Source organism: Aulonocara stuartgranti (genome assembly GCF_965226115.1).
Source record: "Aulonocara stuartgranti genome assembly, chromosome: 16".
NCBI lineage: Eukaryota > Metazoa > Chordata > Actinopteri > Cichliformes > Cichlidae > Aulonocara > Aulonocara stuartgranti.
In genome coordinates, this window is record NC_138952.1 from 14260510 (window position 1) to 14276389 (window position 15880).

At 44.1% G+C, this 15880-nt stretch overlaps 1 protein-coding gene across 4 annotated transcripts in view; it reads left to right on the plus strand.

The window, feature by feature from the left end:
* Nucleotides 1-15847, plus strand: part of map3k13 (mitogen-activated protein kinase kinase kinase 13) — a 36957-nt gene extending 21110 nt beyond the window's left edge. For 3 of the 4 annotated variants that reach the window (XM_082507791.1, XM_082507792.1, XM_082507793.1), the window contains 13 exons: nt 3598-4301; nt 5624-5807; nt 5908-6099; nt 6767-6925; nt 7057-7215; nt 7318-7426; nt 7546-7655; nt 7776-7892; nt 8259-8420; nt 8569-9325; nt 9403-9473; nt 9615-9906; nt 10983-15847. In XM_082507791.1, coding sequence (XP_082363917.1) covers nt 3671-4301; nt 5624-5807; nt 5908-6099; nt 6767-6925; nt 7057-7215; nt 7318-7426; nt 7546-7655; nt 7776-7892; nt 8259-8420; nt 8569-9325; nt 9403-9473; nt 9615-9906; nt 10983-11084 — 3045 coding nt within the window. In that variant the 5' untranslated portion in view covers nt 3598-3670 and the 3' untranslated portion in view covers nt 11085-15847. The remainder of the gene's footprint in view (nt 1-3597; nt 4302-5623; nt 5808-5907; nt 6100-6766; nt 6926-7056; nt 7216-7317; nt 7427-7545; nt 7656-7775; nt 7893-8258; nt 8421-8568; nt 9326-9402; nt 9474-9614; nt 9907-10982) is intronic. The other variant, XM_082507794.1, reaches the window with a different exon arrangement.
* The last annotated feature ends 33 nt before the right edge of the window (nt 15848-15880 follow it).

Genomic DNA, 15880 nt, shown 5'->3' on the forward strand with positions numbered 1-15880 from the left:
ACTGCATTCCCCCGTGAATTGCTGGGAGTAGTGGGATTATTGGATCTCGCCAGACACGCCCTGGGCATGTGTGCGTCTGTCTGTGTATGCGTGTTTGTGTGTGTGTGAGCATGTGTGCTCCCTGAACCTGATCCCCCTGCACCACCAGCTGTTGTATGCACTCGGATATGAAGCGTTACAATAACCAATTGCAGTGAGCTGTTTATCCGGCAGTGCTGCTCTGCTCTTTTAAGGTTGTATCTATATACTATGCATGTACATGTCATGATCTGTTAGGCTTTAGGTCACCTTTAGAGAGGCAAGAAATGAAAGGAATTATGTGGAGGATAAATTGAGGGGGAGGGCTGAATAGGGTCTGTGTTTGGACAAGCATGTCTCTAGAGCCCTGTAGAGGGATTAAATGATCAGCCTCTGATAATTTCTCCCTCTCTTCCTCCCTTTCTTTCTTTATTTTACTCATTCTGCTAAATAAGTGGGTTGTGTACTTCTGCGAAGCAGCACCGAGTTCGTGCAAACACTCCGTCGGTTTGTCCTTTTACTCAGTCACGATCTCTTTCGGAAAGTCCTGTAAATAAATGCCTGTGGAAATGAAACCCGCAGCACAGACATTATTCATGGGATTCTACGCCCATAGAGATCTTCCATTAGAGATTAATGGAAAAGAGCAAGAGGTCCATTTCCTGTTCTTGGTGCTGGATTTGTAGAATAAAGGCACTAAAGATTCTTGTTGTTTGGAAAGAGATTTAGTTAAAAACAAAAAAGTAAAAAGGTGTTAATTTTTAGGTCTTCCTGTGCATGTTTCTGTCCAGTCAGCCTTATCCACCCACAGCAAGCCCACGTCAGAAGCCCAGCTCTGAGAGCCGTTTGTGAGGTGGAATTACAGCATGGGCCTTTGCTCGTACAGCTCGTTTGTCTCTGCTTTGGAAGGGACGGATTTATTGGATACCTGAGAGAGCATTCTCTCCTTCCCCTGCACTCTCAGCAGCCTGCTTAGAGACAGGCCTGCATTATAGATGAGCTCCTGGCAGCCGCCCCACACTCACACCACTCATGTTACCCGTCCAGTAGATACACGGATACAGTACATGCTTTTGGCGAACACTTGCAAAAAGCATTGAACAGAAGCTTGGAATAAAAGTGGGATTAAAACTAAGTTTGAAGTCGGGACTCCAGGCAGTCTGTTGCAGCTTTGTCTGCAGAGAACTTATCTGCAGCCGAGTAATCAGGGCTTGTTTGTACTTTGACCCGTGCCAAGTGGAGGAGCTCTACGACCGTGCTGCAGAGAGCAACATAAACCACGCTGGCTTCAGTTGGACTATATGACTGTCCTCCTTCCACGTAACACAGAGCCAGGGTACTGCTCTGCCTCTCTGTCTCCTCCCTCCTGGACTTTGATCTTTTGTGACCGTGCGCACTGTGCAGCTTCTCACTATGTCCCTTTCTCTCTCTCTCTGTCTCCCACACCCTCTGTTTTCTACAGCTTGCTCAGGCATGATTGGATTTTTGTCCTTGTGGATTTAAAAGAGAAAAAGCTCAAGTGTCATTTACACAGTGATTGATTCACTTTTTTTCCCCTTTTGGGTAGATGAACACAGTCAGACTGTGGATAAAAGGCCATCTGTTTGTCTGAAAACACAGCGTGCGGCACACTTGCAACAAATTAAAGCCTCGGCCTGGAGGATTTGACCGGTTTTGACTTTGGCAACTCCTGGTGGCAGTGTTGGAAAAAGGCACTGTGCGTACAGAACACCTCTAGTCCAGGTACACTGACCTGCTATATATGAGCGGCTACAAACCCAATTACTACATCATGAATGTAGGTACACTTACAGGAAAAAGGGCTTCAGCACAGGTAAGAAATAATATTATATTTGAGAAGCAATGAGTAGTAATCAAACACACAGAGATTTTAGTATAATATTAAAAATATTCAGAAATTGCTGCTGAATAATTAACCAGGAGTTAATTTTTTTTACTACTTTATGTTTTTATCCAAACATAGTTTTTATTATATTTCATCCTACTGTCGTAAATGCACTCAAATTAGTCATTGCCTGAAGTTCCCCACAGTCTCTTTAAAATCTGCCTTTTAGGAAATGACCGATCCTTTTAAAAGTTGCAAAATTGGTAGCAGAAGGTGAATAATGTTGATAGTTTTGGTTCTGTTGTTGCGTAATAAATAGTTTTGTTTGTCACGTTGCAAAATTGCTGGTAATTTTTAACTATGCCTGATGTTATCAGGCAAAAAGTGCTTGAGCATGAATGTTTGTGCTTAACCTTTGGATCGGTATGCATGATGAAATGATCTCTACTCGGGGTTCACCAGCTGGATGATCTTTCAGATTTATTTCCTGATTAGTGTTATTAAACTATCAAACCTTAACCTTCAGATCATGTGAGCCAGTGTTATGTAACACAACAAAATTTTAATGTTTTTTTTTTTTAATTATTATTATTTTGATTTTATGCTTTTGCCACGTCACCATCAGTGGACGTGGAAGTATTTGTGTAATATTTGTGGATGCAATAGGCAATTTGTCAGTGTGATTTGGTATTTTATTTCCTCAATTAACAAAGAATTATAATTATGCCATCCATCCATCCATCCAGTTCATGCTTATCCCAGCTGTCATGGGGCGAGAGGCAGGGTACTTCCTGGACAAGCCGTTAATCTTTCGCAGGGCTGGTCTAATCTGCATGTCAAAATAGCCTTCATCAAGACACCAAACCCCAAGTTGTAAATGTTAGGATAAAAGTTATAGTTTTATAAAGAGCAAGCAGGTTATATAAAGTTAGACATAGAAAAGGGTGCTTGTATGAATGGGTGAATGAGGCTTGCAGAAAGAAAGCACTTTGAGTGCTTAAATAGAGTAGAAAAGCTTTATAAAAGCACCAGTGCATTTACCAAATATGTCACAATATCAAAATCCAAATATAAAAGTGCATACAGAGGATTTGCATATTTTTTGTCGTTTATTTTTAAATGCTGTGTCCCTTCCTGACTCACAGACACATTAGGATGGTAAAGATCTTCACCTGGTGATTCTGTGTCGGTTTCTGACCCTCCGTGTTCACGGCTGCCTGGGCCTTTGTTGGCTTTAAGACTGAGAATGGGCTGTTCGTGCCAGATGTCTTCCTCTCAGCAGTCCTAATACACAGCAAGGTCTTTAATCCCGTCTACAGTGTTACTGCTTCAGAGAGATAATAGAAAAGCCTCGGTTGGTGTGTGTGATTGGTTTCGGCCGACTGTTTCCTATAAGTTTCCTAGAAATGAGTTATTAGTATTAATTCTGCAGTGTTGTCTCTTCCGCACTGAATTGATGCCTTTCTGATATTTCCAACATCATTTACCCTGCAGTGTTTGCACTGTGTAGCTAAAAATAATAATCATTAATGCTCTGTCAATCCCTGCAGATCTAATAGAGGACATGAGAGGTGTTCATGTCTGTTTTAGGACGTAATAGGGTCCTATCATGCAGACAGCTTTAATTATGTTTTATCTGAGGTGACTATAGTTATGTAAATGTATTTAATTGCATTCCTGTTTTTGTAGTTTTTAATCTAGTTAACAGTTTCTCATTCTGTTTTTCTCTTCAGGTGATTTTCAGCATTTAGACAAACCAGTGTGTTAGGACACGTCCCACTCATCGTCACTGGGCAGCCCATACACATGCACGACACCATGGGCAGCTCCCCTGAGGTGCTCTCTTGGACTTCCTGTCCAAGTCTACTGGTGGGCAAGCTGAAGGAGGAGCTCAAACTCACTGTGGTTGGGGACAGCATGAAGAAATCCAGCTCGCCTAACTCCCAACCGCAGCCTCCTCAGGCCCCTCTATCCAACTTACCTCCTCAGATCATCACAGACCTCGCTCCGCCGACACACCTGCCCGTTCCCCTGCTGCAGACGCCTGGCCAGGATGAGGAGTCCATGTTGGGCGGTACTAGTCCACCAAACGCAGCCCTGAGCGTGGACTCAACTCGGAGCGAAGGCGGACACTTTGACAACAGCGTGCTCCAGCTGCAGGAGCAGGACCACGAGGAAGCTGGGTCGCCGGCATCCCATGAGCACGTTGGATGTGGCAGCGGCATGGACGAGCATATGGGAGAGGGGGACTGTCCAATGGACCACAATGGAGAGGGCAAGCCGAACCTCCCGCATCACCCTGATGACATCAAGCTGCACTTCCAAAGAGCCCCTCCTGGGTCGGGAGGCTTCTTAGAGGGGCTCTTTGGCTGCCTGCGGCCTGTGTGGAACATTATTGGGAAGACCTACTCTACTGAATACAAGCTACAACAGCAAGGTAAACTTTGGGTTTTATCTTTCTGTTTTGCATCAGTTTAACATGCTAAATGCTTTTTGTTTAATTCAGATGTCCCCGTACCTGTGAAACTTCTGAGAAACGAACAAAAGATTCCCTCTTGTTTCTCCTAATGTATTCTGAAACTGTAATTGAATAGCCCGTCCTGGCTTCGCCGCTTTGCTGTTGCAAGTGAAGCTGCACAGCTGTCAGTTTGAATTGAGGTCATGGTAAAGGTAGGCTCACCTTGCCGCAGGGCTGCACGCTCAGGCTGGACGAGAGCTACGGGATATGAGTCGAGGTCAGACAGAACTGGGCTGGATCTCGTGGCTGCTTAGCCGTAGTCTGGGCTAGAGGTCGTAGCTTCTGTTTCTAAAACCACTTAAACAGCATGATTCAGTATTTGAAGGTCTAAGACATTTATAGGAGCTAAAGGCTTATTTATACAAATATTGGTAAGAACTATAAAATATGTACTTTCTGGTGTATTTTTGTGGTCATTTGTGGAAATTTACACCACTGTGGATTTGAAAGCTGTGATCAAAGTGCAGACTTTCAGCTATAATTCAAGGGTTTAACAAAAATATTGGAAGACAAAATGTGTGTGAATAAGAGGGAGGCAAGCAGAAAGATGCAGTCAGTAGTGAAGGTGGATGTGTTTAAGTACCCGATGCCAGCCATCCAAAGCGACGGGCAATGCACAAGAGGGGTGAAATGGAGAGAACAGGCAGGGTGGAGTGGGTGGAGATGAGTGTTAGGGGACAGAAGGATAGCAGCAAGGATGAAAGAAGGTTTTACAAGATAAGAGACCTGCTGTGATGGAGACGGTACCTATAGGTATCTGAACCTATGGAGCAGGTTTGGCCACGAGAGCCGGTGTCCTGCAGATTTTAGATCTCACCCTGGGTCTTCACACCTGAATCAAATGATTAGTTCATTACCAGACCTCTGGAGAACTTCGAGACGTGTTGAGGAGGTAATTTAGCCATTTAAATCATCTGTGATGGATCAAGGACGCATCTAAAACCTGCAGGACACCGGCCCTCGAGGTCTGGGTTTGGACACCACTGCTATAAACCAATATGAAGTATTTACTTCTTCATAACTTGTAGGAGTAGCTTCACATTTATATAAACCGAAATGAAAGACACACAAACATCCTTATCCTTGGGCTTTAAGCCTATAAAACACTGTTCTGAAAAGCAAGTATTACTGACATTACTGACAAAAAAGTTGCTAAAGAACACATGTAGTTCATCATGTACACTTTGCAAAGTACCAGGATGCTGTGGTCATTTTGACAAAACTTGCTAACCTGATTTCAGACATGTGGGAGGTTCCTTTCGAGGAGATTTCAGAGCTGCAGTGGCTCGGCAGCGGAGCACAGGGTGCCGTCTTCCTGGGCAAGTTTCGCTCCGAGGAAGTGGCTATCAAGAAGGTGCGAGAACAGAAGGAGACGGACATTAAACACCTGCGAAAGCTCAAGCATCCCAATATCATCAGCTTCAAGTAAGTCCACAGTCACTCGCCCTTGTGCGTGACGCGTTTGTTTCATCTGGTGGCGCTCTGGGTGTGTTTAACATGTATTCTGTCTTTTTTTCTGTGTCAGGGGTGTGTGCACCCAGGCACCTTGTTACTGCATTATCATGGAGTACTGTGCCCAGGGTCAGCTGTATGAGGTGCTGAGAGCGGGGAGGAAAGTGACCCCAAGGCTGCTGGTGGACTGGGCCACAGGCATTGCCAGCGGCATGAACTACCTACACCTGCACAAGATCATCCACAGAGACCTCAAGTCTCCTAAGTGAGTTTGTCGGGCAGGAAGCTGATTAACTTTCTGACGGAGGAGCATCTTATACATTTGTGTTGAGAAAACACAGTAGTAGACCCAAATCAAATTTAAGTTATTTACTCTTTTTTTTTTTTTTGTGGGAATGAAATGCATAGTTTTCCTGGTGCATCATGAGTGCTGTGTTCACACAATCCATCCTTTCTGCTCTGAATAGTCTGACATTAACTCAAATACCATTCTCAAATTTAACAAAAGCTACTCGTCTTCATGTATGAGTATGACAGATTGTTCTGTCTCATCCCCGCTGCACGCTTGCATCTCTAATCAATATCATCGTGCTGCAGCAGTGCCGCACACTGTATTAGTCAGCAGAATAATAGCAGTCTGAATGTGCTGGAAAGGTCAGACTCATTCGACTAATGGGGTGATTCAGATGCTTCTCTATCAGCGAAGTCGTTTTGGCTTAAAACTGATTCTAAGTGCTAAAGAAAGAAAAGCTCATACCCTGTAAAAACTTGTGCATTATCATCATCATCAGCCTGAATGTTTTAACCCCGGGCCAACTCATCCTGCTTTGTCTGCCTTTTTTTTTTTTTTCCTTTCTTTTTTTTTTTTTTTTTACACTCCTCTTAACCAAATAGACTGACCTTGCTGTGTTTTCTCTTTGTGCATCTTTTAGTGTTTTGGTGACCCACAACGACACTGTGAAAATCTCAGACTTTGGCACATCCAAAGAGCTCAGTGATAAAAGTACAAAGATGTCATTTGCGGGGACGGTGGCCTGGATGGCCCCAGAAGTGATAAGAAATGAGCCTGTGTCTGAAAAAGTAGACATCTGGTGAGTAATAGATGAAGAAATATGAAGCAATGTTTAGCTTTTCCACATCATAGAAAAGGATGTTTTAAGTGTCATCTTTAATAGTCATGTTTCTGCAATGAAACCTGTCCATCTTTGCTTGTGTGTTGTAGGTCATTTGGAGTTGTGTTATGGGAGCTACTGACTGGAGAGATTCCCTACAAAGATGTGGACTCATCCGCCATTATTTGGGGTGTCGGGAGCAACAGTCTCCACCTTCCCGTCCCCTCCACGTGCCCGGACGGGTTTAAAATCCTCATGAAACAGACATGGTGAGCAAAAACAGCTTTTCTACTACATCACTTAAAATATGATGACTGCTAGAACGTAAACATACTCTGTGTATCTTCCTTCATGATTTTCATGAACTCCAGGCAGGGAAAGCCCAGGAATAGGCCGTCGTTTCGTCAGATTCTCCTACATCTCGACATCGCCTCTGCAGATGTTCTGGGAACTCCTCAGGAGACCTACTTTAAGTCTCAGGTCTGGACCAATACTGAGAAATGCAAGACTACACCTTAACTTTGTGTGCTTTTTGCAGTGTAATTCTTTGTGCAGTGAATGCTCTGGCTGCATGTTGACTGTGTAAGTCCATATTACAGGCAGAATGGAGGGAGGAGGTGAAGAAGCATTTTGAGAAGATCAAAAGTGAAGGCACCTGCATCCACAGGCTGGACGAGGAGCTGATCCGACGCAGGAGGGATGAACTCAGGTGTGTGGGGAAAAGAGAGCAGACATGTGGCTTGTTAATAGAAGACATGGTTTTTAATTTGTACATAAAGCAGAAGTTACTGGAGTTGAACATTTGGATGCATTTCATGCATGTTCTCAGGCATGCACTGGACATCCGGGAGCACTATGAGAGGAAATTGGAGAGAGCCAACAACCTCTACATGGAGCTCAGTGCCATCATGCTGCAGCTGGAGGTCCGAGAAAAGGAGCTGATGAAGTATGTCGATAAACATTTTTGTCATATCTGTGCTTTACTAGTATCCTGCTCTCATTGTGCCCGTATTTCCTCTTTCAACATTTCCAGTAACAAACTGCAACAGAACTGAAAGCATGTTCAGCTAGCTAGAGTGACAAAAATGATCTGAATGGTATCGTCAGTATTTTTAGATTTTTCCTATGAGTCTCTGCTTTTTTTGACTTACACGTGATGTACATAAATAGTGAGTTTCTTAAATTATTGCAGATTCCTCGATGTAGCTTTACTTGTCAGGAATGCTTTTCACTTCCCATTAATGTTTGCTATGTTGTGTTTAACTAAAGTGCAGTGTGACTGCTTTTCCCCCATGATCTGACTTAAATCTAGTTCTGTGCATCACCGTAGGAGAGAGCAGGCGGTGGAGAAGAAATATCCCGGCAGCTACAAGCGCCACTTAGTCCGACCGATTGTTAGATCCAACGCTGTGGAGAAGCTCATCAAGAAGAAAGGAAGCATTTCCCACAAACCTGGGATGCCTCCCACCAAAAGGTCTGATTTTCAAACGTATTATGTCTATTAAAAGTTACACGTTCATGTATCTGTAGGTTCAGCTGCAGATGTGTGATTTATCGCAGTTCAGGTCAGAGTGTCATTTAAATACTTAAATGAACTGTTGAATACAATTCATATTTTCCAGGCCAGACCTGCTTCGCTCTGATGGCATCCCTAGCGTAGACCCTCTCCCGTCGCCCTCACCGCTGTCTGCTAGCCCGAAGGTCTCCACCCCTCCTGGCAAAGCCCGGTACCGAAGCAAGCCTCGTCACCGCCGCGCCAACAGCAAAGGAAGCCACAGCGAGTTCTCCACTGTGCTGAAACCCATTGCTGGAGCACCAGAAGAAACCCACTCTCTCCAGGAGCAACCGATCCACCATCATCACCACCACCACCCTCCTCAAACGGAGGGGAACTTTCTCCCCTTGAAAGGTCGCGAGCAGGCTGTTGTCAACTGTGCCAACAACCTGCGATACTTCGGCCCCGCCGCCGCCCTCCGTAGCCCTCAAACTGACCACATGCAGCGCCGCGTTTCTGGCTCCAGTCCTGACCTCATTTCCACCGCTGTGGATGCAGACACGCGACAGCGGACTTCATCCACCAGCTCCAAACCTGCATCAGGCGCTGGTGCTGGTTCTTTATGTCCCTGCTGCCAGGCTCACCCCTTCCCCGGCTGTCTACACTGTCAGGAGACCCCTCCCCTATCAAGCCACCCAGAGCTGCCGCACTACTCGCTGCTCAACACCCAAGAGGGCAACCAGTCTTCTCTGGGGGCGCACAACAAAGACACAGTCTCAGATGGAGAGACCACAAAGAAGACAGAGACGCAGGAACAGGATGCATCCCAGAACGCGCACACACTGCCCTCTGCACTGCCCCGCACTCTCAGGCCGCTCAGGAAGGTGAGCAGAGCTTTACGCCGATGAGTATGTAACGTGTGCTTGTGTGGGATTAAAAGCTGTTACCGCTTCTTTTTCAGGGTGGTGATGAGTCATCCGAAGAAGAAGAGGGAGAGGTGGATAGTGAAGTGGAGTTTCCAAGGAGACAGAGGTGAATACAGAAGGTCATTTAGTTTGCAGCAAAAGAAAATGATCTTTAGCAGATCAACTAGGAGCCATTTTCAAAAGAAACTGCTGCAGTAACCATGTGGAAGTTTTCTTTTCATTTTTTTCTCCCCTCTCTCCTTGACAGACCTCATCGCTGTATGAGCAGTTTCCAGTCCTATTCTACTTTCAGCTCAGAGAACCTGTCGGTGTCTGACGGAGAGGAAGGAAACACCAGTGACCACTCGCACAGCGGACCCCTGGAGAGGCTGAGCGCCAGTCAGGAGGAACACCTGGACGAGCTGCTGTCCCACACGCCGGACATCCCCATCGACATCTCCACCCAGTCAGACGGCCTCTCTGACAAGGAGTGTGCCGTCCGCAGGGTGAAGACGCAGATCTCGTTGGGGAAGCTGTGCTCCGACGAACACAGCTACGAGGTCAGTTTGCGTGAATCTCTATGCAGATGTAGCTCGAAGGGTGGTAAGATCCACCGCTTCAGTCCAGATAGCTCTCAGCAGCTTTGTAAAAAGACACGAGTCCAGACCATGTGGTCTTCTGACTTTAATGGTGTCCTAACATTTCCTCCAGCGCCACCATGAGCGGCTGTTTAAAGGATTACTACCAAAATGGGTTTAGCATGCGGATATGAGCATTTAGCTGAAAGCACTTCTGTGGCCAAATAAAGGCTCTCAGATGGTTTAAAGGGCTGGGCTTCTACATATAGACTGAAATAATGTGACACTATGCACATCACTTATTAATAGTAAGCCTTTGCTCTATCACTACTGATAAACACACTCTGTATTCGTATGTAGGGCATTAAATCATTTTACTTTGATGTTTAATTTATTCATTTACAGGGGACCGAATGTGCTCATTTCTAATTCTATATTTTTATCTTTGAACTTTGCTACAGTAGCTTTGAATGATTCTCAGTTTAAAAAAAAATCCCTGCAGCTCATCAGTTCATCCTCTGCCTGAAACAAGTGGTTTTAGCTGCTCCCCATGCACAAGCAGGAGCAAAGCCGTCTGCAGCCTGAGCTTTTGAGTCACAGGGGCTGTTTGGGTGTAATCAGTCCATACTGACCTTATTATAAACTATGGTACATCTTACATGCACCTTGAAAGAAGCGGGGGTTGCACCCGTTTTTTGGCTTCAGAACTGTTCTTCGTGGCACAAACTCAACAAGGTGCTAGAAACATTCCACAGAGATTTTGGTCCATATTCACATGATAGCATAACACAGTTGCTACAGATTTGCCGGCAGCACATCCACCCACTGTGGTCATAAAGGGGTGGATATGTCAGCAATACAAATAGCCTGTCATATTTAAAGTTGGAACTAATGAATCCAAACCCTTTTTGTTTGGAGTCATAAGAAACATTAATTTATGTTTATTTTATTTACTGCATTGCACAAAACCTCATTCTTGAGATCATAATGCATCTCAAATCATCCCTGATGCTGGATCTTTCTTAATGTTCCCCTGTTTGTTCCCTTTTGTCTCTCAGAATCCGCTACAGTTTGGGGACTCGGACTGCGATTCGTCAGAAGCAGAGTGCTCCGATGCCACTATTAGAAACAACAAAGTTGGGGCTCCTTCCTCGTGGTGAACCTGCCTAAAGGGCTCATCATCTTTCTTGCCTGGAGGCCATCATGTCCTTCTCTGCTCTGCAGAAAATACAGCAATAAGAGGACAAACATTGTAAACAAAGCTCCCTATAGCAACGTCCTATGTAATCTCTCCCATATGACCCCCACCCCTCATCTAGCACAGCATTCAGGCAACCCATTGCAGGGATTCCCTTTTGAATGATAATGTACAATAGATAGTTTAACGTTCATAATTTATTTTTGTCTGAGTTCTGAAGGAAAATTCAGGAGCTATGAGACTTCTCTGATCTGAACAGAGAGGAAATAAACAGACATTTTGAATCCAAACAAGGGTTTACTTTGTGATGGAGAGAGACCAGGACTGGAAGACGGTGTAGATGATGACGATGATGATCATGATAATGATGAGAAGGGCTTATCAATCAGAAGATGATGGCTTTCAGTGGGGAGATGCATAACTGCAGTAGTTGGTTTCTCAGGTGACTGACCCAGAATAAAAGCGGCTTTCAACATCTCACTGTTGTGGACAGACATCTCCAAACAACAAGCAATCGCTCAGCTCATACTGCAGCCTGACCAACCTGCTTTATCATGAGTTTACAGTATCAAGTCCCAGTACCCCACCTCCTCCGCTTCCACCCCGCCTCCCCACTGTGAGTAAAGTGGGGAGCATGGAGCTCATGGAAAACATTGTGAACACCAGCATGAACAACCTGCCTCGCAACTGGATTTTCTCCCTCCCTGAAACCACCGGATGTGTCTGTTCTTCAGGATCCCCCCGCCCTCACGTAGCTGTCGAAGCATGCTTCTGCAGCTCGCGAAATGAAAACGCTGCCCCAAGACTGCATGAAGCGGACAGAGCATCGGAGATAAAGACATGGCCGAGAGCTATAGGAAAAAAAAAAAGAAAAAAGAAAAGAGACTCTTCCTCTCTGACTCTGCTCGTCCTTCTCTTAAAGACATGCCAACGTCATCGTCATCAGCAATCAGATGTCACAGGCAGAGTTACTGAGGGAGTTATCTGTGTGTGAGAGTGTGAGTGAATGTGAGTGTGACAACGCAAAGTCCTTTCCTCTCCATTAGACATTACAGTTTCAAGTCTCATCTCAGGATCGTTCAAGGACTGTGAAACTGGACTGGACCAATTATATGAAGGAATGTGTTTTGTTTTTTTTGTTTTTTTGAGCGGCACATATTAAGGACCATGCAGGAATACTCGAAAAGGTCTTACAGATAGCCTTGATGTTCAACGTTTTATTGCTGTAACAGACTTTAATGGGATGTGGAGACGAGGCATCCAGGTGCAGTATCCCATTTCTTGAAATCTTCAGGTTCGGCATGTTCCACGGATCATTTTCTAGCAGGGTGGATTATGCCGATGTCCAAAATGGTCATTATTTGCGAATTATAACAGCAATAACACGAGTGAGAAAGAAGTCGCTTGTTCAGGATCTTGCATGTCTAGCTGGCTAGACGCGAGCACAGTGACTGGTAGCCAGCGGAGAGCGCCAGGCGTCAGAGCTGCTTATAGAGGCTATTTTTTTAAGTCCAGAGTGGGATTTTAGAATTTCCTTTAAGGCACTTAAAATACTTAAATAAACACTAATCCATTCACATTCAAAGTGTGAATCTTGTAGGCCAGATTTATTTATTTTTCTTAAAATACTTCCTTATGTAGTCCCAAATAGTTAGAGTTTCTTGGTTAATCCTTTTTCACCAAACACATGCAAATACAGGTGCCTTTGATCACATGTTTAATAATTTATCAGTTTAACTCTTTTCACCATCAGCCCAGCTGCAGGGCCCTTTTAGAAGAGCTCTTTAAATGACCGTAATTCTGTTTCTGTTTGTGCCAGAGACACAATTCAAAGGGTTTCAGAAAGAAGGGATCACGAGCTTCACAGGGATATTTGTTGTGTCACGGTACCACAAAGCATTCACAAGGTACTGATGGCTGAACACGGACAGTAAAACCAACTAAGCCGAGATGTTACCATGTGCACTCCTCAACTGATTTTGCCTTGAGAGAAAATTCAAATGGTTCCTGAAAGATGAAAATTATTTTGTCATGTGTTGTGATAAGGGGTTAAGAAGCATATAGACCAAACTAAAAATGTATTATTTAAAAAATCTGAAAAAATATAGGCTTATGGTTAGCTAATGTCCTCTGTCCTCCTCAGCACACACACCTCCTTAAATCTGGATGGTTTATTCATTTATGATTCAAAATCAAAATAAATGCTACACTTCTTCCTAATAACTTGGAACATTAGTGCATGTAGTAAAGTGCAATCAAAGGTTTGAAAAAGCAAGAGCTCAAAGAGTTCCTTCTCTTTATCCAAAAAGGAGTGATTGGGAGGCTGGAGCTTCGCATTTCACACCTACAGCTAGTTAGGAATCCCCTGTTAACCGAACCTGAAGCCTGCATACGCAGAGACAACACAGGGAGAACATGCAAACTCCACACGGGGTGCAAATTTAGAAAAATCATAAGTTAAATGCTAATTTTAATATTTTGTCAAGAATCTGTTCTGGTTGTTTGTGGGTTTATAGTTGTGTCTTCAGCGGATAAAATGCATGCATGGTTGGTTCGAGGTCTTTCCCTGCAGCTTTCAGGCCATCTCCGATCTTTAGTGTGGCGCACAGTCTAATCAGCGTTGCGGCTTTTAGCACATACCACAGGTGGTTTCAGAATTTTTGTGTAATGGTGAGATGTTTCGCACTTTAGAGTTACATTTTTTTCCAAAGACTTCCAATTCACACAAACATGCACGGCTGCTTTTTTTTTTTGAAAGGCAGTCAGGACTCGACATTGTTTTAAAGTTTTAAAAAAAAAAAAGTATGAGAAAAAGCCTTTAAATGAAATGTTCTCTTTAATGACAAGTTGTGTGACCGTCCACAGGAAGATGAGATGGTGATGCACTTGGTGTGTTTTAGCATATAACAGCCATACCTGTAAACTCCATATACATGCATGGAAAATCTCACGATTACAGAGCTAACCCTTCTCCTAAAAGCAATCTTTAAACATGTGATCAGAGGGAATCTTTATTTTGTGTTTCTGTGAAAGGTGATAAAATGACTAACCCTGTGCTGCTAAACGGTATGATAAAGATTCAAAACAAAGCGCTGATGTTTTTTGTTTTGCGGTTCTTCATCCAGCAGAAACGGTTTTCTCTGAATTTTTCTGAATATCGTTGTTAAAATGCCCTGTTTTTGTGGCCATGTCTTTGCTGCTTGGGATGGTCAGGTTTTGTGCAAGAGCAATATATGGGCAGCCACTAGATGGCGACAGTTAGGCTTGTGTTATGTAAATAACCTGACTCATCCCTTTTTCTGACTAACATCATTTAATTCCTGATGGTTATCCAGAACAATATTACTTTTTACCTCTCTGGTTGTCGCTGAAAAGGGATACTGCATCTGTGAGAGAGCTCTCTTTTGTTTTGCTTTTAATAAGCCCCATTTCTGTCATCATCCTCACTGATCTGATCTTCAAGCTGACAAACAGCCAGTTTCAATTTAACGATAATGATGTCAAGCTGCCGGCTCAAGCGTGTGCAGACGGCTGAGATTCTGCATATAAAGGAACATAAGCCAGAGACGAGGCCACGGAGCACCGGAGCGACCTCATCTCAGTGTTACTCCTGTACATAAACACCTGTAAATGTCATGTGACCCATTATCGCCTCCCTCCCTCTCTCTCTTTGTCATTGCACAGCTCTGGCAAAGCCTCGAGCTTGATGACCAGCGGACTGGTTGAGCAGGAAACTCTTGAAGTCTGTCCCCACATCAGTATTGAACACTACAGGAGGGTGTGAGTCATAAACCCGAGCAGCACAAGGTGATTATTAACGCCGATGGACGGACTGCCTTTTGCTCCACAGCTTCAGAAAGGCTTACACCTTCTGCCTTTCCTCGAACCTCCTCCTTCACTCTTGTTTACGTTCGTGTGAAATAACCCAGCGTGTTGTAATGACGGGGTAATCCGATCAAGCTGTTAATAACATTATCTTTCTGGCGTATATCCTGTGAAGTATGATTGTTGTGTAGTTTTAATTTAATTTTGATCTTCTTTTTTTTTTCTTTGTAGCTGGCCTACATGATTGTTGAATTTAATTTATTTTGGATGACTGGTGAGGAGGAATAGTGTTCTTTTTAATTTCAGGCAGCTTCAGAAATGTCACGACCTACGACTTCTCTCCTGGAAAGTATTATTTAAAGGAAGCACAATGAATTGGTCAGGGAAGAGGACAGTATTTGTGTGTGTGGTTGAACAAAAGCATCGTCACGTTGACCCTGCAGGGGACCATTCGTCATTTAGCTTTGATTTAGCAGACTTTACATCAGTAATTATCTCATCGTAGGTTGTTAGGAACCACTTTCAAACATAAGTCAGTCAGTGGGCTGTCTCCGCAGTGTAAATGAGGCGTGAAGCCTGGAGGGATGCGCGATGCTGACCTCGGTACATCTGCGGGGACCCCCACTTCCTCTCATTCTTACTAGGAAAAAAACAAACAACTTGCATTCAAATTTCTGTGAAATCGTCTCTCTAACTGTGGACATCCTGTTGCCTCGTCCTGTGTTATCGGACTCATGTTTCTTTGTTACTCTTGTTTCTATCCTCTTTCCTGTTGAAAGGCATTATGATCAACCAATCCTGTCAATTTCCTGTATTATCCAGTGTACAGTGCAACGAGTAACTGGGAGAATTAAATCAGCGCAAACAACTGCATGGAATAAATGCTGTACTGTACCCAAACCTCTGTGGTCTGGCTCTTCTGTTTGTCCCCTA